The sequence below is a fragment of the Diadema setosum genome, chromosome 18, assembly GCF_964275005.1.
Source record: "Diadema setosum chromosome 18, eeDiaSeto1, whole genome shotgun sequence".
NCBI lineage: Eukaryota > Metazoa > Echinodermata > Echinoidea > Diadematoida > Diadematidae > Diadema > Diadema setosum.
Window position 1 is genome coordinate 2875669 of NC_092702.1, and position 23576 is coordinate 2899244.

At 39.8% G+C, this 23576-nt stretch overlaps 1 protein-coding gene across 2 annotated transcripts in view; it reads left to right on the forward strand.

The window, feature by feature from the left end:
* LOC140241811 (C-terminal-binding protein 2-like) overlaps window positions 1–17262 on the forward strand; it is an 85035-nt gene extending 67773 nt beyond the window's left edge. For both annotated transcript variants that reach the window (XM_072321565.1, XM_072321566.1), the window contains exons 4-7: window positions 5613–5757; window positions 9040–9246; window positions 10459–10583; window positions 11358–17262. In XM_072321565.1, coding sequence (XP_072177666.1) covers window positions 5613–5757; window positions 9040–9246; window positions 10459–10583; window positions 11358–11954 — 1074 coding nt within the window. In that variant the 3' untranslated portion in view covers window positions 11955–17262. The remainder of the gene's footprint in view (window positions 1–5612; window positions 5758–9039; window positions 9247–10458; window positions 10584–11357) is intronic.
* Window positions 17263–23576: the final 6314 nt, after the last annotated feature.

Sequence of the window (23576 nt, forward strand, 5' to 3'; positions counted from 1 at the left end):
ATAGGATCTAATGATGTTCCAGGTACAGGATGGGGTTTTTGGTTTAGTTGTTTATTGCTTTTACATCTTTTGGTGGTTTTTTTTTTTCTTCCCCTTCTTCCATGAGTTAAATATAACATTATATGTGCATTTTAACTAGAATTACTAGGAATATAGACAAGATGACCATGATACAAGCGGAATTTATATGCTTGTGCACGTACTCTATCCAGCCCCTCTGTGATACATCGATGCAAATCAATGCAATGTGATGCTTGTTATTGATTGGTCGCTTGATGACAATTAAGTCTGTGGTTTCCTAACTCACAGGCAGTATCACATGCATGCTACCTGGAAAGCACTTGGAAGGGAGCGATGAAGTTGTGTCTTGTGGTAATGTCTTCGCATTGCTTCTAATTGTTGGTGTGGCTTTTTTCTTTTCTTAGTTTTTAAAGGGGAAATCTACCCTGAAAATTAGTTTGTTTGAATAGAAGTAGAAAAAAAATAGAAGAGGGCATTGAAAGTTTGAGCAAATTGTTATGAAAACTAAGAAAATTAGGATTTTTTGAAATTGTGATCAATCAGATGTAAATTGGCAATTCTTTGATGTCATACGCAAGCTCACCCCCATTTACTCTGTTCTACAAAATATTGTGAAAATCACTTTTTTTTCTCCATATTTGGAAAATGGCTCAAATTATTGTCGTGAAAATATGTGTGCCATTAGTACCAGATAGTGAATGTTTGCCAGTCATGTGAAACTGTCATCTCACATGGTCAAGATGTACTACAGACCCATCGGGAGAATGATGCCATGTAGTGGTGGCTTACCAGTCTCCACAGCAACATTTCTAGTTGTATGCCAGTCACTGATAGAGAGCACTTTGCCAGGAGCTGCCCCTCATGTTGCTTGTCATTCCAACTCAGTGTGTGTGTGTGTGTGTGTGTGTGTGTGTGTGTGTGTGTGTGTTAAAGGACAAGTTCACCTTCATAGACATGTGGGTTGAGTGAATGCAGCAATATTAGTAGAGCACATCACTGAGAGTTTGAGGAAAATCGGAGAATCCATTCAAAAGTTATGAATTTTTGAAGTTTCTGCTCAGTCACGTACTATAGCTCGTGATGTCACATGAGTACAACGATATAAAGAAAGTATAAAGAGAATTCAACATATTTTCACTTTTCTTGCATAACAAAAGAACACTTGACTTCTCTCTTTCAGAAGGCAAGGGGAATAATATTTCCCTTAACATATGTCAGTAACGAAGTTGAAGAAATCTGCATTTCATTAAAAAAACAAAGTTTTGTGAAATTCTCTTTTTATTTTCCTTATAGAGTTGTACGCATGTGACATCATACACTGTAGTAGTCTCATCATTCAGCAGTGATTGCGCAGATGCTTTAAAAATTCATAACTTCTGAACGGATTGTCGGATTTTCCCCAAACTTTCACTGATGTGCTCTACTAATATTGTTGCATTCACTCAATCCATATGTATATGAAGGTGGACTTGTCCTTTAATGTTTTTAAGGTCACCCCAGTGTTGTCTTCACGTACAGGGTGCATGCACACCAGTCGTGGTGTGAGAGGCTGCTGAGGTTTTGGAGCATTGCCACGGGGCGGTTTCTCGCTGCCACTGGTTCAGATGTTACACAAGTTTATGCCCACATGTTCATTGTATCAGAGACAAGACACAGCAGCTGCTACAGCTGTACCTCTTGTGTGGATAAATACAGGGGTCCATGCATTAGTATGGTCGTAATAGAACATGTTCTCCTTGGAGCCACAGATGGCTGTTCTACCTAAATTCTGTGAACGGTTTGAAATGGTTCTGCAAATCACATTTGTTTGTTTCTGTGTTTTGGGTTGTTGTTGTTGTTTTTTTTTTTGGTGCAGGTACTTTTGCATCATGATAATGGCAAAGCGCTGTGCAAGGCTTTTATGAAATATATGCCATTTTACATTCTTGATGTGTTAATATTCTTCCAAAAATTAGAAGAAAAAGCTTGATAAAAGGACAAACTCATGGAGAGGTCACTTGTCAGAAAAAAGCAAGCCATAGTCCAGAGCGTGAAAGTGTTTTCAACCCATTGAGGACGGACTGATTTTGCTACAACACGCATTTCCCGTAGACAACTGCCCGAGTATACTTGGGACTCGTTCTCAAAGGGTTAAGAACTTCAAGAAGAATAGTGTGTATATGCTCTAAGCACAACAGATTAGGTTCTACCATCTGGTATTCTGTGAGTCAAGTACTCCAAAGTACCATTTCAATCCCTGTCAACATTTGTATTCAATGAAGTCACAACAAACTAGGAAACGTGACATAACGGAGCAGGAGTGGTTTGATTTTACGTTTCCCCTCAGCGAGTCTTGGTCAGGAAGTTTCATCAGCTGTCGTGAAAATTTGCAGATCATCTGCATTTGTTTGTGGACTTTGCCATCATCCAGCTGAAAAAGAAGGATACTTGAGAAATGTGACAATGAGATGTCAAATAGGTTTTCATTTCCTTGGTGCATATTTTGCAAGGTGAGGAATAGAAGGATGTAATTTCAGGTGAGAGATTCCATAGCACTAATTCCCTTCTTCCTCTTCTCTGGTGATGTGTGGAAAACTCTCAGCCTTGTAAGGTACATGTACCTTGTATGCCACTGGATGCAAATATCAAACAGTACATTCCATAATTGCCTTCATTGTGAATCATCACGTTGCAGTGACTGACTTTGCATAGCATTCTATCACATTAAAAGTTTTATGTGTTGTTATGTCATCGCTGTTTGGATTTTTTCCCCTTTCTTCCGCTGCTTTTTCCTATACTTGCATTGGAGCATCTCGCGATAGGAAATGTAGAATTACAGAGCAGGATATCTTTAGAGCTGGATGCATTCCTACAAGATGAGAAGGAGGGACGAGAGCAACACATTAATTTCCTCCCCAATGGCCGACTAATGCTTAGAAGTCCCCTTGATTCATGGCCTTCCCAGAATTCCTGGCTTTGTTCTCCGGTAGGCCTCCACCACTTCCTTCCGGCCCCCGGTGTGTATGTCATCTCGGCGGAGGGCAGTTTGAAATTGGCAGGGCTTCCCGTGCATGAGGTCATCGTGAGGCGGTGATTTCTCACCGAGTGCATGACCTCTACAATATCAGTCCTCAATTCGAGGTGATTCTACGACTGAGAAGAACGTGACGTTGCCCTTCCCTGTTTACACTTGATGCAGCTACCATAAAACAGCACGGCTCATAGAATGACACCCATCGTGTCTGAATTTGAAATATTCAGTTTAGTTTTCACAGAAAACTCTGGAATTATTTCTAGTCTTCCAGACCATTTATAAGTTGCTCTGAGACAACAAGAACAAAAGCCAACACGGAAATTCACTCACCCTCAGGATTTTAAAAAAAAAAAAAAAAAAGATAGGGGATTCACAAATGTGTTAGTCACATTCCTAAACCTGCTTGCAAATCATTAGAAATATACATTCAGAGTCATTTAGAATGGATGAAAGAGCTGGGATTTGTTCATTTGTGTGATTTTCTAGTTGGGTATCAATGTTTTCCCTTTGAAGGGTGGCTGGAAATGAGTCACATAGATCCATCTGGACCAAGAGGAAGGAGACAGGCGAAGAATGCGCAGGGAAGATCCTAGAGATCCCATTTCAGTTCCGAAACCAGCAGGAGTAGACTCCCAACAATCACAATCTGTGTCTGCATCACTGTTGAGTGTAGGAGTTTTGAAAATTGATCCTGTTGAGGAGTTCAGGAGGCATTTCATCCAGATTTTTTTTTTTTTTTGTCTGACAAACTGTTTTAACCCTATTCTAACTGGGCTATTTGAGACCAAGTTTTTACTGTGGGGTAATTGACCCCCCTTCAGATCTCGGCTGCTGATCGCGCGATTGCCGCAAAATTTTGCCTGAACATAGAGCCGGATGTCAACTACAAGATTACATGGTCATACAATAGAAAAATGTTGATTTCATATTTTTTGATAAATTGATTATGCAAATTAACGCATGAAATCATATTTTCACCTATAACTCCATCAATAAGACTGAAGGATTATTAAATTTTTGTGTCAGAGTTCCTCAAGACACATCAAACAATTTTCTTGTAAAAAAATAGCGCAATCAAAATCATTTTCTTTTGTTTTTTATTGTTTTGTTAATTTCTTATGTATTTTAATGTTTTTTCAATCTTTTGTTTTCTATTTATTTTTTTTTGCCAAAATTTGTTGGAGGCACTTTTTCAAGCTTATCTACATTAGAATTGATTTATTTCAATGGTTAAAAGTTGAAATAATCTAATTTATATCAATTAAACAAAAAAACACAGTTTGCATTGGATTTGCACACGAAATCATGAATTCGAGCGGTTTTCGGGTTGACATGCATATGCAAAACATTGCATAACTTCAGAACGATGTACCCGGACGTCGCAAATTTGGTCTCAAAATATGCGGGAGACTTCAATGAAAAAAGTCATGAAACGACGCGGCAAAATCTTTGCGCATTATAGGCTGAGAGCAAATTTGTCAGAAAAAAAAAATTACGCTTGATGATATACCCCAAGGAATGATAGTGTTTGAATGAATGCTTGTCACATTTTTTTCATGAATAGAATGTGATGATTAACAGCTGTCTGGTGTAATTGTGTATTGGTATCATTTTATTTGTGGTACAGAGAAAAAAATATACAGTTGAACCTCTATTATCCGGCCTCCCTTTATCCGGATCTCTCTATTATCCGGACGCAATCTCGCCGTGATTTTTTTTAAATAATTATGGGAAGAAAGGGGGATTCCCAAACACACATGAATTACATATTACTTCCAATATGATTAACATACATTGCATCAAATTTCCTTCCAAATTGCTAACCTTCAGACATTTCAACATCCCGAAACATCCCCAAATGTAACAATGAAAAGGTTGCAGTATACACATTACTACATGTGGTACTGCAATGGGCTACATCAGTACATGTGTATGTATATGTACATGTATAAAGCATTGAGTCTCCCGTATCCGGCCAAATCCCTTATCCGGATGAGCCCCGGTCCCGACTTGTCCGGATACGAGAGGTTCAACTGTATATCTGTTCGGGAGTTTTGATGTCATTTTTGCAGTAATGCAATGTGTCAAATGAGGTATTGTTAGAAATGTGCTTATTAGATTTATTTTTTGCAGTGTATAACATCTATGTAATGTTGGCTAGTCTTGAGGGAAACATTAAAATGTATTGGCCACTCTGTTTCCAGTGAATGTCCAGTAATGTTTCATTTTTCCATCTGAGAAGATGGCTGGATAACCCATATTCAGCTGCACTAGCAGGTCTTCCGTGGGGTCCAGTTGGATGTGAGGCTGGACCACTTTGTTGGGTTATGTACCCTGCTCTTTGTGACTCTCACACACGGGACCTCTAGTTCATGTCCTATCCAAGAGACAGAGTATTGTGCCTGTCAGGGGATAGTATGATTACACACAACATTGTTCAGTTAGACTCGGAGATCGAAGCCAGGTCCCTTGGATCTAGAGGCAGACCAGCTGCCAACTGAGCCAAACCACCACCCTAGATGTTGTGTAAGACTTAACGCTTTCTTTGTTTTCCTCCACCTCCTAAATTTGCTCCCAGGTGCTGAATGAGGCTGTCGGTGCACTCCTCTACCACTCCATCACACTGACGCGGGAGGACCTGGACAAATTCAAAGCCCTGCGCATCATCGTCCGCATCGGGTCCGGCTACGACAATGTGGACATCAAGGCGGCTGGGGAGATGGGTAAGAGAGCCCTAAGAACACCCCCCCCCCCCCCCATGTTCTACTCTTGGGTCAAGATGACTCAAGATTAATTTTGTGCATTACTTTCTACTATGCAGTAAGACATCACACAACAAATTCTAGTTACACATAATGTATGACACTGGTTACCATTTGATTTCCTTCTTATCATACTTTAGAACATTAGCGTTTACGCTGGTACAATGCATTTATGTCACAAAATTTAGTGATGTTTTCAGTCAAATATTATTCAGTTTGATACCAAGTTTTTTTTGTTTTTTTTTATTGTGCATATGCCGCCTGGCATGTCATGCAATGTATGAGGAAAATTCTTCAGAATTCTGGATGGTATCCTTAGTGACATTACAATGTGAAGTATTGAAGAAACATATTAAAAGTGACAAGCACTGTGAGAATGCTTGGATTTCATAAAGTGGTGTCATTCATGGGGTACTAGTTACTGTATACGCCGAATGTTTCGCGAGGTTTTTATTTTCGCGAATTTTGCGAGTGGGGTGCTATTCGCGAAAATATTTACTCTGATCCCGATATGCATGTTACATACGCGTGTACATTTCTCCGTTCAGAACAGGACTCCACGATCACAAATTTAACCATTCACGAAAATTTAGACTCGGGAAATATATGGCGTATACAGTACCAATGGTACCTCGTTTGTGATGTGATGTCCTTGACTTCCATAAGATCAAGTAGTCTTGTTCCAAGACTCAATATTGTCCCCTCAGTTCGTCAGTGCTGTCTATACTATTCAATTGCCCCTTAATATGTCCTACATGTATGTGCTCATTGAAAGTCTAGTCTGGCTTCATAAGTTTTAGCGCACTACTGCGCAATATTACGTGACCTTGCTCCCACAAGAATTCAGACTCCAATTGAGTAATTTTAAAAACATACTTCCTGTCTGTCAGTCATCTTTGAGGTTTTGGGACTTGGGTTCCTGCATCTTGAGTTTCCAAAGGCCTTGATGATCACTGTTGGACTAAATATTGTGACGGATGTTACTCCGCTTTTTGTGATTGTGTGGCAAATCTGGCAGGAAACCTCAAAGCGCGCTGCGAAACAAACCATCTAAGTATTTAAAGTAGTAATTTAGTTGACTCCATTTGTGCTCTTTCACTGAGACGGCGGACCACCTTCATCGAGTCCCACTAGATAAGACCTGTCATTACTTACAGCAATTATTATGCCACTTTTCGTATGGTTAAGGCTGGAAATTAACAAATTGATGCTGCCAAGAAGATGTACTTGCATTCATAAAGAAAGGAACAAGTCAGAAGTGATGAGTTTCTTCTTGACAGGAAAGCCATCGTAATGCCTAGAGCATTCCTGACAAAATGACTGACCTTCCTTTCTCAGCAGAAATTCAGGGGGAAGGGGGGGCTGTGTAAGAGACCAAAATGATTTAACTTCAAACTTGTCAACTGATTTCGAGCACCAGCGCCTTCAATGTTGGCTTTTCTAAGCAGAAAACCAGAAACGCATCTCATAGTACAGCCATAGTTTAGTCTTGTTATCAATACATTAGTGCCTAGGAATATGCCAAATATTCCAAAGCTCGGTGAGGGGGGTGATTACCATGACAGTCACACATATTTCAGACGATGTGGATCAGAGAAATTTGATAGAAATGAGACAAGCCATGAGAAGGGCCATTTGTGCTATGAAAGCTACTGACACAGATATTTATGTAGTAGATTCTAGAACAGGTTCTTTTATTGTGTGTATATCTTCACAAACACAGACCTGCGGTAATTATAGTGCTTAATTTGTCAAAATGTCATTGGAACCTTTTCTATTTCAGTTTCCTCTAGTTTCTTTTCACCAAGTGCTTTTGATATTTCTTTATGTGGAGTACGGTCTTCTGTTGCGGTTGTTTTATGTTGTTGTTGTTGTTGCTATGAAATATGTAATATGAAAACTGTTCATACATTCAATGGTTGCTGTGGTGCATTAGCAGAAGTGGACTTGAGGTTGTCAGTGATACCGGGCCTTCGGCAGGAAACTGAAAGGAACAAGATACATCTTGGCCCAGTTTTCACTGCAGACATCAAAGTGAAGATTGTATTTTTAGATGAAATTTGACAAACATGCTTCCTAAAGTCCTTCCATTTCAGGGGGTAGCAATGATTAAATTCATCTGCGTGCCCACTGCAGTGTCATACTTTTTATTTTGCAGTGATCTCATTTCTGTCTGATCCAGTTCATATGATTAGTTTCTGTATTCTTTAAAAAGAGTTTGTACAATATTTTTCTGCAGGTAACCACTTCAACATGTTTGTCTTTCCTTCGATGGCTAGCAATAAATATGCCTTGCCCAAAGCCCTGTTGCATGGTTTAGGAAATCACTACATGCTTAGTGTTGGCAGTGAGATTACAAATGAGATATCCACCTTGTTTGTGTCCATACACATGTTGTGACTTGCCAAGCTGTGTGATGTCAAGTCCCACACAAATGCCAAGGTGATGTAAGAGAGACAATAGAAGATTGTATAATACCTGTCCTCATTGACAGTGTGTTTTTAGACACTTTATTGTCATTGTTGGCTGATGGACGTTCGACAAATGAAACAACTACTATCACTACTACAGTCAAACCTGTCTTCGTGACCACCTGTCTGTAGCTGCCTCCTACTGTATACAACCACTAAAAACAATTTCCTCAGAGAGAAATAGAATGTTAAAGAGCCTGCCAATACCGGCCACCTGTCTATAAAGGCCACTTTTTTTTTCATCTCCCGTGGATGGCCGCTATAGAAAGGTTTGACTTGATGGATGCATCCGAGATCGAGTACAATGCCTTGCCAAATATCTCTGTGCATCATTGGTGTTTGCATATCAGCTAATTTATGCCTAATATCTTGTGCAATGCAGTCAATACAGTTCACAGGTCTTCTTCCTGTGTATGGGCAGGGTAGTCTCAAGGAAATTAAATAAAATTTGAATGATGGGATATAAAATCTCGAGATTATTTGGTGCAGCGTTCACGCTGTCACCACAGGGCAAATTAGCGCGCTATTTGAGAAATAAGCGCAAGATTTGTTGGGATTAGCATCGTGATACTGATCGCACTAATTTCTTGGTTTTTTGTGTCCACACCTGCAAAAAACTGGAGATTAGTATCCCACTAATTTGTGTACGTGTGAATCCCCATATTGTACCACACTCCATTCTCATTCTCAAGTTACAAACAAGACACTGCTTGACTTAACAGCTTGATGTTGACTAACCACCATCTCCATCACCCTTGCCCCCCTCCAATAGGCGTGGCCGTCTGCAATGTGCCTGGCTACGGGGTGGAGGAGGCGGCGGACTCTACCCTCTGTATGATCCTCAACCTCTACAGACGCACCCACTGGATGGCAGAGATGGTCAAGCAAGGCAAGAAGCTGTCCGGCGCCGAGCAGATCAGGGAGGCGGGCGCCGGGGCGACCAGGATTCGCAATGAGACTCTGGGCATCATCGGATTAGGTGAGAGGAAGCAGGATGTTTCCACCCTGATAGAGATATGAGATTTAGAAAAAATGCCACACCAAAACAATCTTCAGAATTTCATCAGTCATTCTCAATGTAGGGGCTCTTTTCTCGGACAAGTTATGATTTCAATTTGGCTGTGATTGCGAACTATCATTGTGTGGACTACACATACAACGTCATTGTGGTAACAAAACATTCTATCTCAAATTTTGTTGATAATCAATTTTTTGGATTATTGTCAGATAATCAGTGAAATGATGTACTGTCCAAATCCTAGCTGTCTTACCCTAAAAATGAAGCCATCACGGCATGTCAAAGGAAAGGTAATCCCATTTGTTACAGTGCATTGGCTGCCATGTTTTTTCACTCTCCTAAACAGTTGACATTTTTTTAGATGAAGAGTTCCGTCGCCCCAACAGCGGTATGTAGAGCTTGGTGACTATTCTTTGTTTGTAACAATTATTGACAGGTACATATTGCTTGTTAGTGGTCGTGTTCAATAGGCATGTAGAGTTCTGCGTCATTGTTAGGATGAAAAATTTGCCTCACTCTATTCTGACGTGAAATGCCATCTACAGATGAAATTGTGTAAATGCTTGGAAGGATTGCTACAGAGTGTCATCAACTTGAAATGAAGTGTGATTTCATTTTTTATTTTTTTTTATGATGGAAAGTGATTTTTGGAAATTGTAAGTACAATGTAGATGATTTCATTCTTCTATATAGTCTTATTTTGTGGGATTGGAGTCCTGTAGCTAATCCAAAATACATGAGTAGAGCTTAACAAAAGAATGGAGAGGAGGAGCAAAGAAATAGAGAAGTGCTATCAAAAACACTTTCAAGAACCTTTGCGGAAGTGTCATTCTGTGTTTGTTTCAGGCAATCCAATGACAGCTTCTTTGTGCTAGATTTTATTTGATGATGATTGTATAGATGTTGATTATTACTGAATATTAGTCATGGATTAATACTGCATAATTTCGGGGCTCAAGATGCGATGTTTTTGTGTTATGTACAATGGTAAAGAAAAAAAGGATGTTTCCAAAACAAGTGATTCCAGCACCAACTTGGCACCAATTTTTGCTTAGTCATCGAGCAAGAGGCAAGCATTGATGTGAAGTTACAATACAGAAGTCTTCTATTATCAGATAATGCTGTACTGGTCGCCCTGGAGTTCACACTGTAACAAAATGTTTTCGCACGTAGGTCGTGTTGGGACAGCAGTTGCTCAAAGGGCCAAAGCGTTTGGTTTCAACATCCTGTTCTACGACCCCTACCTCCAGGACGGCATGGAAAAGGCTCTCGGTCTCACAAGAGTATACACACTGCAGGTAAAGGAGCCTGCTGCATTGAGTCAAATGTCGTCCATTTTGAAACAACTTGGGGAATCAAGCTGTTCTGATGATCATAAGCTCATATGGTTTGACAAGGGATACAAGAACTGTCATATTTAGAAGCTACTGTAGTGTGTAGAGTAGTAAAGTGTGAATGATGACTATTTGGGGACTGAGTGCTGTCATTTTGCAAAGAAATGTTGAGGTGTGAACACGGTACTCAGTCCACAGCAGCAGCAGTATCCACTGGTGCATACTGTATACACTGTTATTTTCGCGAATGATGAGGTCATAGATTTTTTCGCGAGGTGTTATTTTCACGAGTCGATGCCGACCTTTACATTAGTGCTCTGTTAAGAAAGCGCATGTAGACATTTTCGTGTGTTGTTAAATTTGCGATCCAACTTTGATTCGTGAAATTCACGAAAATTAAACCCTCGCGAAAATAACAGCTTATACAGTATTATTATTTTACGTACTTAATGATGCATTGTAATCAGACAGCCATTTTCAGCCCTACTATGTCAAGAGTAAGGTTGGCCATGAGTCTTGATTTCAGTTTGTATCCTACAGCCATGTGCTTGCAATCTTAGATATTGTTGATATATCAGCCCAGAAATAACATACATTGCCAGCAAAAATAGTTCAGTTTTTGAAATATTTTTCAAATCTTCATAACTATTCATCAGATGTTTGTTATCCTGCTATCGCCTTCTAGAAGGGGTAACATGAGAATTTCATTAGTTTCTTGTTTGCATCTCTCTCCCACAGGACCTCCTATTCCAAAGTGATTGTGTGACTCTCCACTGTTCCCTCAATGAGCATAATCATCATCTAATCAACGAATTCACAATCAAACAAATGCGTCAAGGGGCCTTCCTGGTTAACACCTCCCGCGGCGGTCTCATCGACGAGAACGCCCTTGCCCAGGCCCTCAAGGAGGGGCGCATCCGAGCCGCGGCGCTCGACGTCCACGAAAACGAGCCCTTCACATATACCTCAGGCCCCCTGAAGGATGCGCCCAACCTGATCTGCACGCCCCACTGCTCCTGGTACAGCGAGCAGAGCAGCAACGAGGTGCGCGAGAGCGCGGCGGGGGAGATCCGGCGCGCCATCACGGGTCGTATCCCCAGCAACCTCCGCAACTGTGTGAACAAGGAGTACATGGTGACCAGTGGGCAGTGGCAGGATTCCAACCACCCCTCTGAACTCAATGGATCAGTCTATCGCTATGCACCGCCCCCTGTTGTTGTACCTCAGCCAGCCCAGCAGATCGTCGCGGAAAACCACTCGATGCCGACGACCATGGTAGCCACCACAGTGGTCAGTAGTGGGCATTCAGACACTAAAGCGGACCCCGAACAATGAGGGCGCCCCACTCCCAAGACAATCTGACCCTTCCAGAAATGCTCCTCGAGGAACTTTGCGAGGCGAAAACCGTGGTCTTACCAAGTAACCAAAATCTCGACTCTAACTGTGGAATTGTCTTGTATTCTGTGCCAAGGCAGTATTTAACGTTTGTTCAGACGTTGGAGAGAGAGGAAGAAAGCAAAAAAATCTTGTAAAAAATTTTACGTCAGCACAACCACTTTCTAGAGCAACTCTGTGTATAAAGAAAACAAACAGATCGCACACAATTCTACCACCGAAGCCAGTAGCTTGTAGATTTCCTACGGAGTATCTAGTAGAAGAAGAGAAAGAAATTGAGTATTTTAGGAAGATCAAAACTCATTGTCTTTGTCTAGTCACAGTGATATAAGCACCTTTCTCTCCAGTTTTCACATGTCGTAATGTATGTGCATGTCTAGTGAATTTGTGGCCAAAATTATATATCTATCAGCAAGGAGAAAAATGGAGGGGAAACAAACACACACAAACAAAAATTTATGAAAAATGTATATCAGTGGATCTCTTGAGAAACTGGAGGAGAGAAAAAAAAATGAAGATATATATTGGCAGACGCTAATGAAACAAATTTAACGTGAACCAGGTTGGGACTATGTGGACATTGTAAATTAGTTGTTTTGTAGTTTGTGTACTTACAGCTGGGTGCTGACTGTTGTTAGCTTGCGAGGATGTAATGTGGAGAAACATTCGGCGGACGATGGAGGGAAAATTTATGATTTGTGCCTGCAGACAGCCGTGTGCGTTCGAATTGACTCTCAAGGCCCTCGCGGGGAGAGCCAACTCCAGCGATCAAGATTTGCCCGCCTCTTTCGCAGCAAGAGGGCAGAACATTTCCATTGCTTTCGACAGATCCTCGTGGAACTACGCCTGTGACGTTGAGTCCAACAGCGAAGGAAACTATGTCGAGATATCTTTAGGCGTGGCTGACTGAGATTAAGAGTGGGCTACCAGCCATCTACCACAAAGAACTGTTTTTCAGCAAAACTTGCGCATGTACATTGATCAGTTCCACACTCGACTTGATATTTTGGAATTAATGCAAGACAAAAGACTTGCCACAGAAAAAAACGTAGTTTCTTTTTATTTTTGATTTGTAAGTATTTTTCTCTGCTCATTTTATACAGCTCTGTTGTTTATTTTATGTTTGTAAGTATGCAGGTCTCACCAGGCAGTGTTTGTCATGCAAAGCAGGTTGAACGTATTCTCGTCAGTAACATGTACATTTGGCAGGAGGGACTTTTTCGTAGAACATGGTGAATACCTTCAAGCAGAATGGTGCGCTATGTGATAAAGGCACCAGCTGAATGACTAAAAAAAGTATTCCACGTTTGGAGGATTTGTTCATATGGGTACCTCATTGACAGCTTTTCTCTCATTGTGCGCGGTATGTATATTCCCCAGTTTCTCTCCCTTCGTGTGTAGAGTACCAAAGTGTGATGCCATAGCTATTTATCGCCATGGAAACTGGCTTTAAGCAACACCACCTGGTCCGGTCTAGGAACACTATTGTTGCTGATCGTGCTCGCATCCAGTTCTTACCCGAGCTGCAACAAAAGACTGTGGCATCATCACGTTGGTACTCTGATGGTAGTAGTTTCACCTCTTGGCACATTTTATGGGGCAGGGATGTCGGGAGGGGGTTACAAAACTCCACCCTCTGTCCAGCTTGGTCAGGGAGAGAGTAAAGCAGTACAACACTGGACCTTATAATTGATTGTCACGCCATTACTGATGCAGGAGGTCCAGTGATTGTGCCCGCCGTTGTGTGGAAAGGACCGTTTCGTCCTCAAAAGTCAATCTTCCGCTCTTGCCCTCTGGGAGTGTTGGGGAAAAGAATGGTGGGTGAGAAAATTGAGAGAAGGGTGCTTGTCAGGGGACTGAGGGAGTGCTTTCCCCAAGGCTCGGAGCAGGTTGGGCATGGATGGTAATGTTTACAGGTGATTTCTTTTTGAGCCTCAACATCCCATAGATTAACTTTATAACAAAACAAATCAAAAACTCAAGTGCTGTAACATCCTAATTCATTCACTGTATTGAAAAACAAAAACCACCAATTTTATACAATGTATACAAAAGAATACATTTTTCACTGCTTATCCCTAGTGTTGTTTGAACTCAAGTTTGTGTCATACCATCCTTGTACCGAGGTTCATCTTTTGACAAAACTTGGTAACAGATCTTTTGAAATTTTTGAAATTTCATCAGAACCTGTTTTGAGTTGAAAATCGGAAGTCAGATCCATCTCCCTTTTCTCTATCTCTCCCATATTTTACTTCATTGTTGATTAAAGATAAACAAACAATTTGCGATTGATTCTAGTGATCAAGAATTTAAGGGATTACTCTCAAGCATTTATGTTTTTTCATTCAATTTAAAAAGGAGTTGTATGTTCATATTTCTTGCCAAATGTTACGAAATACTTTTCATCAGCTAAAATATACTGTTCATCTGCCATGCAAATCATGTATATTATCATCTGTGCACTGCCTCATGCGTTACGCTTCATTTTATAATTTTTTTCCCTTTTTTTTATTATTACTTGTAGCAATAGTTTCATTTGTGTTTTATGTAATTTATGTGTTGAGTAAGCTTGATGCTGTAAGATTAATTTCTTTTCTTTTTTTTTTTAATGCCAGAAAATGACAAGGTATTAATGCTGAACTCATGTATTCATTGCAAGTGAGTGAAAATGAAAAGTAAAGACTGCAAGCTGCAAACACAAGGTAATTCTAGATTATGTATCATATTTCAAGCAACTACATATCGAACAGGAGAGCTAGCGACTGTGGAGTCTCGTGTGAAATCAAGCAATGTTCAGAACAGAGTTGCAGAAGGACTGCTGTATTTAATGGTGTATTTCTCTGTGAGGCCTCACTCCCATTCGAAAACAAAATCAAAGATGCAAGTTTTTTTGTTTTCTTTACTGTCGAGAAGAAACTGACACTTTAAACATACAGGGAAAAGTTAATGCAGCCCAGCTTGCTACTCCAACCTCTGAATAGATAGAAGTGGCATAGTCATGTTTGACTCGATGTTCCAGGAATCTGCAAAAGGAGACCTTATAAAGGAAGGTGTGTAGAACCATGAGATTTTACTCTTAGATTCACAAAAGTTTTCCCTGTATCGGGAAGGCGATCATATAGTTTTCAGAGGCAAACCTGGAAGATTGACATTTCGAGGGTGGGATTACAATGGAAATGCCTCGCAGTGTGGTAACTTAGCATCCAGTTAAAGAGAAAGGAATATGAGGATTTCATACCTTGTCCTTTTACCTATTCCTCTGGGGTAAGATATGGAGCTTAGTTGATAATATCTTCTTTCTTTCTTTCTTTCTTTTTTTCAATTGTTGCAAATTCAGTCGGGATAATGTCTCTGTTTTGAATTTGATTTGATATTTGCATTGTTTTAATTTGTTACTATGCTTTGGTAACATATCTGAAGGGACATAGTTCAGATTTCCATCCCTGCGGCTGTGGATTTGTGTGTCTGTGGCAAGTGAAACATCGTTGAAATGGCCTTGTGTGTTGAATTTTTCGAAACTTACAACTTAGACTTAAATAGAGAGAGAGATAGAGAGTTGGTTCACCAAAGACTAAATTATGTTTTCATGCACATTTTTCTTTTTAAAGAAAGTGTAGATCATTTGCCACTAGACATTATTATTTCCACTTCATGTTGCTAAAAGGTTAGCAATTCTGTTGAACTATACAAGAGAAATGACAAAAATGAATCACTTTCCTGTAAACTTGTACAAATAATCAAACAAAAATGTGTATCTTTCTTTGTCACCAAACAGAACATACGTCAGTATGATTATTTTGATGCCTTATTCATTTTCAATGGAAGCTTTAGATACAGTATCTTTTTTTTTTTTTCTTTTCTTAGACTAGTAGAGTTTTATTGGTGAAAAAGTTATTTGCACCATTCTGTAAACAGTTGCTTGTCCTTAATAGTGTATACTTTGTAAATTGACATTTTGTACTGATGAAAACTTCATGGAACTTATTTGTGGAGTGTAAATGTTACATTGTGGTGGGCGATCAGTGGCTAGGGATTGTGATGTTGCCATAGTTACAGACTTGAAGAATCTACTACTTGAGTGTTAAATTTTGATACACCGATTTCCTGGACCCCCCTTACAAAAAATGAAAAAATAAAAAAATCCTCTTCTGACCCCGCCCTCCCAGATAGGCAGGATCTGCGGGGAAAAGAGAAGAAATCCTTCTGTAGGTACTTCAGCGAAATGTCCCTCGTTGTGATGTTGTAAATTGTAAAAAGACCGTTGCTGCTAGTCAGTCAGTCAGTCAGGGACGAGTGCTACGCCCCTATTGTCTCATCATCTCGTGTTGCTGGAGCTGTATACCTCAACCCCCCCCCCCACTTCCCATCTGATCTGATACCACTCCCCCCCCCCCCCTTAGGAAGATGGAGTAAGCACAGTAGCCATTGCTGTATGGTGAAATTAATGAACGTTCAATTTGTAATGTAATTTGTTTTCACTCCATCACCATCCTGTTATGAGCATTCTGTGATCATTGTAGACCTGTGTGAGGTCATCATGATTACCATTGTTTGGGTCAGTTTACCATACTGGAAAGAACACAAGTGTCCCACAGTGTGTTCACAGTTTGGTCACATAGTCGACTGTGTTCAAACACTCGAATTTAACAGTGTGAAGATGATTTCACAGTGTGGTTTGGTTTTCACAGAGTGTTCACATGGTAATGTTCTGTGTCACACTGTGAATTGATGATTCACAATGTGTTCACACTGTTAAAATGCTTGAATTTAACAGTGTGAAGAGATTTCACACTGTGTTTCTCACACTGTGTTCTTTCCAGCAGGGTAGACTATGTGCACAATTATGCAATTGAACTGACTAGGAGTGGATGCGTCCCCCATGTTGATGTATTTCATTGATTAGATCAACAGGTGTGTGAAAAGACATCTCCGTTTATCGATTAACTTGTCACCACCCATGTTGTGCAACCGGGTCAGAAGTCCAGAAAAATCAAAGGATATTTTTTCCCCATTTCTGTAGTCAATCTACAAAAGAGAGATGTGTAAAATTTTGGAGGAAGTATTCAGGTGTTTTGTAAAATACGGACTAGAATTCTGTATTTTGTTATGATTATGTTTTTGACTCGCTGTAGTCCAGTCCTCCACTATTTTTGTAGCTTTTCCCCCATCCCGAACGCTGCTCCCCACTTCACAGGCACATTTACAATAAAAAACCTTCAAAACATTGTGTGTCAGCCATGTTACAAGAGGAACTCGTCTTCTCTGTCTGTGAAATGTTGTGTCCCGAGAATGGCAGTTCTAAGAGTATTGAAAGTGTATATGTGACCGTGCATCACAAAACAAACACAAAGTCGCACCCCTTGATTTTACGCGAGGACTCAAAACAGGTGCAATGGGTCAACCGAGTCAATCTTGAGTTTTTCATATTTTCTGAAAGAGCTATCCTTTTTCTACATAATGTTTTAATTTTGGATCGTAACATGAATGAGAAAGTGTGTTTCAGCAGTTTTTCTACAATCCTTTTTTGGGGAGAGTAGAATGATCAGGTATGATTTAGAGGTCTCTTTTTCATTTCTTGAAATCCCTATAGCACACTGTTCAATATCAAGTCTAATAACTCTTGAAAGGATAACACTGTTGCTTTGAAAGTTGGCATTAATCATGGACAGAATGTGTTAATAGAATATGCTAAATTTCAGCTTAATCTGATAATCCCTTCATTGTTGTTGCTCTGGTGGTTTACATCCTGTGTTTTGTCCCTTTCATCGCACAGCTAGCACGGCTTGGTAAAAATTAAGCGCTTGAATAGACACTGTACTTCAGAGCCTCTTTTCTTGGTTCACACTTTTCCAGAATGTGTGCTTTCTTTCCAGTATTTAGATAGGTTAGGGGAGTCCATCTGAATTGAGTTATACATCATTTTAACCCTAACTAGGCCGGGGGGGGGGGGGGGGGGGGGGGGGCCTATGAGGCCCCCCCCCCTCGACGTTTCGCGCGATGTATCGCTATCGCGAAAAGCTATCGCCGCGACGTTTCATGACTTTTTTCTTTCGTGTCTCCCGCATCTTTTGACACCAAATTTGCGATGCCCTGGTGTGCGGTTCTGAAGTTGCGCATAAATATGCATGTGCATGTCAGACCAAAAATTGCTCAAAAACGTGAATTTGTGTACAATTTCAATGCAAACTGTGTTTACAGGCAAATTTCATAAAAGCCTGATTATTTTGAGGTTTTATGGGTTAAAATCAATAAATAATGCATTTTCTTGTTCGGAACAATGTCACGGACAAATTTCATCGAAAAAACAATGGAAAACATAAAGTCGAAAAAACAAAGAAATACATAAGAAATTCAAAAAACAATAAAATACTTAGGAAATTTTTTCTGATTGCGCAATTTTTTTCTCTTACATTTGCTAAGGACACTAAAAAGAATATTTACACAAAAAATGTGCCTGTTTTGAGCTTTATTTAGTGATTTATACCAAATTGTCTGATTTCATGCATCATTATGCATAAATTAGCATAATTTAGTGTAAATGATAATTTTTGATAAAATTAACTTCATGGTACTTTAGATTACATCATAGGCAATGCGTGTGTGAATTTTCGTCGCAATCGCGCGGTCGACGGCCGAGATCCGGAGGGGGGGCCTGGGAGGCCCCCCCCGGCTCTATCATCTACCTGAATAGCCCGGCCTAGTTAGGGTTAAAGCTTAGAGTCTGCTCTTTCAGAATCTGCTCTTAACTAAAAATCCATGTCTGGCGACTTTTTGTTGGTTTTGTGATGCAGGGTCACATAGAGTGCAGTGGTAGATGAAAGATGAGCAATATGGCATTCCTGGAACGTAGAGCACCTGAATGAAGTGCATGAAAATGAATGCATTTTGTGTATTCTGTCTCTTTGAGCAAAGGTTTGGTGCTCTGTAAGTACTGGTGTGTGTGTGTGTGTGTGTGTGCGTGCGCGCGTGTGTGTGTGCGTGCGCGCGTGTGTGTGTGTGCGTGTTTGTATGTGTGCATGCCTGTGTGTGTGTGTGTGTTTGCCAAATCTCTGTGATTCAAGTCTGCCCAATTTACTACAGGCGACTCCCATTATGAGGAGGTCCTGGGGACCTTGAGTTTTCTTTTGTTATATTGAAATTCGTTATAGCTGAAATACAAAGTATTTAAAGGCATAAAGATGATGATTTTGGGACCTGATTTTTACTTTGTTGTACCTAGAATTTTGTTATAACCATGTTTGTTATAATGGTTGTGCGCTGTAGACAGTGGTTCCTTTGATGATAATTTGTACTTCTGTGTGGATTCCTTTGCCAGTCAGTGGCTCCCTCTCTGCAATCATCATTAGGAATCAGTACACACTGATTCTGATATGCCAACAGTAAGTGATTAAGATCCACTAAACCGAGTTTCCTAATCCACCAATCAGTGCATTGCTTGGTTTAAATCGACCAATCACCAGTTAGAGTCCATCAGCCAGAAAGTTCAATATACCCTGGGTTCCAATTAACCAACCATCAGTCTCGCTCTCACAATTAGCAGTTTCAATCTACCAGTTGGTGGCTCCACTGGTGGTTCCTCTTGACCAATCAAGGGTTCTAGTCGTATGGTTGGTGGTTCCCATGTACCGATTGGCGGTTCCCTTCTTCATGTATATAGGGGCCTGATTCCTATCACAAGTGGAGGACCGGTTTTCTGCCTCTTGGCAGGTGTTTCAACACTTCTGATGGTTGGACGAATCTCTGCTTTCTCTCACACAGTGTCCAAGGTGGGGGGGGGGGGAGGGGGAGGGGGGCTATTGTGGTAAAGAGAGTGTCCTCTGGTGTAAAACTGTATGAATGTGAGATTCGTGTGAGTTTGGTGACAGAATTCATCACGATGAAGAAATGGACACCTGTTTCTCCAGAGGGACAAGACACCAAAGAAAAACAGCTAAAAATCTGAAACACATTTTTTCCATCTTTCTTAGAGAATTTAATGTCAATTTGGTCCTAAAATGTTATACATTTGTATCATATGTACATTGCATTTCCTGTAGGTGAAAGACCTGTATGCTATATTTTCTTATGTTTTGTTGTTTCTATTACTTCTACTCCTTGTACCTTGTACTGTACATTTATGTAGACCCTACAATTTGAGCATCAAATCACTCTACATGTACTTGTAGGCCCTATATACATTGCATTTTATGTAAATGAAAGACCTTGTACAACCACGGGGAAAAATGTTATCAAAACACCCATTTATGGTTTACACAGTACCATATTTTCTTTTCTTTTGTTGCTTTGTTTACTTCTACTCACACCTTTTACTGTACATTTATGTACAATTTTATCAGTCACCTTTCATCATAAACATGCTCTGACATGTTTCCATTCCTCTACGTTTAGTCAAATCAGGGATATTGGTGAGTTTCTCTCTTCCACACTGCTGGTCAAACTGAGATACAGCCAAAAAAGAAAAATGACCACTCACTGGCTAAGCCTAAAAGCCCCACAGCAGGAAAATATTGGATGTCATGTTGTCACTTGACAAACTGTATTGGTTTGTATTTTTAATAAAATTCTCACTAGATTGTGGCTTGACTGTATGTGGCTCATTTCATAACTCTTGTTCTCAGTGACAATTGCCACATTTCTATGACAAATTTGCTCTCAGCCAATCAGATGCAAGGATTTCAGTAGCTTTTAACAACTATCACAGCTTGTCGCTGATAACAAGTTTAATGAAATGGGGCCTAAGTGGAGCTGACCAGGAATAATGGCAGGAAAACACCCGCCATTATTTCAGGTGTTGTTCTCAAATTTAGCATGATAAGGAAGGGAAAAAAAACCAACCATCCCTGCAGACATTTTGCCATTGCACTGCTGCTCCATTAATGATGAAGGGGACAATGAATCTCCCATTCACCCATACAACATTTTTTTTTTTATAGGCATCAGGTATAAATGGTTTAGTATAGTACTGCTTAACACACAGATTTAGTTTGCTTCACTTAATTGAACTTTATGTAATTAGCACTTTATATTACTGCTTTAGTGCTTGGGAAATGACACATCCCATACAAAAAGTAATCTTAAATGATTTTGTAATTCCTTTCAAAGAACACATAAAAGCTACCTAACAACCACAGAAAATGGTGGGCATTTCAAGAAATGCTGAAAGACAAAATAATATTATACAAACACAGATACAAGTACACTAAACATACAAGTTACGACAGAACTACAAGAACTTAGTTTTTCAGCCACCAAGAGGCATAATCACAGACATCTAAGACAAGTGCATCAAGTTTGTATATACATTGTATTTCAAAAAACAGATTCCAAATCATGTCATGAAGTTTAGCAAGTCCATCTTCACATACCCCCATTTCCGATCAATATGATTGAACAGTTTAAAAGCACTTCGTTGGCCTACTTTAGAGATGACAATATCTGAAAGACTTTCCAACCACACATTGATCTATTTTCTACTTTTACTTCTGTGTTCTGTATAATCACAATATAAACATACACACATAATATGTACACAGTATGTATGTATGCATATATACATATATGTGTGTGTGTGTGTGTGTGTGTGTGTGTGTGTGTGTGTGTGTGTGTGTGTGTGCACGCGCGTGTGTATGTGTTCATGTACAATGTATTTCAATCTGTCCATTATATAGTCAGGTGAGAATGATAAGGGCATTAAGTTGCCACTAGAGCCATAGGCCCAAATTCACGATGGTGGTACAAATGAAACCATGGTTTAAACCATGGACAAAAACCATGGAGCGCCAAGTGTCACATGGAACATTTCGTTACGAAATTGGTCATTTCATCAACAAATTGACCGTTTCGTTAACGAAATTATCATTTCGTGGACGAAATGTTCATCTGGTTTAAAAATGTTGTCATTTCGTTACAAAATAATCATTTTATCGACGAAATGACTGATTTCGTAACAAAATATTCCACACGACACTTGGCGCTCCATGGTTTTTGTCCATGGTTTAAACCATGGTTTCATTTGTACCACCTTCGTGAATTCGGGCCATAGTGTTCAAGGCACCATAATGTCCCTATGATTCTCAGCCAGTGATATCATGTGAACAAATGGATATGTTGATATATTTGGGTATATAACAGATGAAAGAAACTGGAATGCTATATGCAAAACTATAATTCTCCATGAACATATCGAAACTTTGTGTACAAAATATAAAGTACTCTCTCCATATAGTTCTGATGATGGAATTTCCATAAGAGTGTAAAAAAAAAAAAACCTTGTAAAAAGACTATTTCTCACTAAGGTTTACTGCACACCAGCAGCTTGCAGCACCCTAAGAAAGTGGAAAGATTCTAATCACTGCTTCGTGTACTTGTGTTTGTAACAATGGCTTGAATAAAATGGGTTAGAGAATTCTGATCTGATTGGTCAATTGCAATGTAATCATTTTCTCACAGACTGCATAAATATTTTCCATTTTCTTGTAATTACTGGACACATTTTTTCCCCCATTCATTCAGTAATTACTGGACATATTTTCTGTACATTTAGTAGTTCCTGGATGCTAATTTTCCAAGTACTGCAGTAAACACACAGATTTTGCCATAAATTGAGGAATGTTCTACTTATGTTATAACACAGATGACGCACAAGTTTTTATGTGCGTGTGTCTGTGTGTGGGTCAGTAGGAATTGTGTACACACAGTGCCTCTAAGTTAATTGAAACCACGCTTAATGGATTCATACAATACCGAGGTACTTTGTGGACACTGTTCCTACCAGTGTACTCAAACCTGTGGGTCATTTGTACATATACCCTATTTTCATGAGTTGCTGCCAGGTTGGGCAAGCCTGGGACAAGACTTGGGCAAGCTTTGGCGTTGCTATGGACACATCACCTGAACAGAGTCATTGTGTCAGACCTCAACAATTACGACACTGGCTTCTTTGACACAAGCGTTATAACAGTATGTTGGTACTTGGGACAAAAAGGTCAGACTTGATCCTTTCCACCATTAGAACATCCATATTGAAGTTTGCAGAGTTTGAAAAAAAACAAACAAACAAACAAATAGGTGTAAACTTAAAGACTCAAGGACCAACTCTCAGGATTTTTAAAAGGAACCTGATAAGTCACAGTTGAAGAACTTTGAACACTTTTTTTTTTTTTTTTTTTGGGGGGGGGGGGGGCAAAATGTTCTTGATAGAAATGTATCCTACTTCTTTTGCCCGCCCCTCAAATGTTTACAAAATTAGAGTGGACACCTGAGAAGCATGGTGAAATACACGAGCAACCAACCAAAAGTTCATCCTTGAATTTCCCTTTGATTTTAATCAAAAGCTGAAAGCCTGTGGTTTATCAAGAAGTTTTACTATCTCTACCATCAATTCTACACCAGCAATGTCCACCATATGATCTTTCATTTGTTGCTTATGATAAGAAAGGTTTTGTAAGAGATCTAGGCCCTGTTACATTAAAAGATGCAATCAAACATAAAGACAGAAAAATCAAACATAAGTCAGGTTTCAGCCAATCAGGAGTGAATATTCAGAGACTTATGTTTGATTTC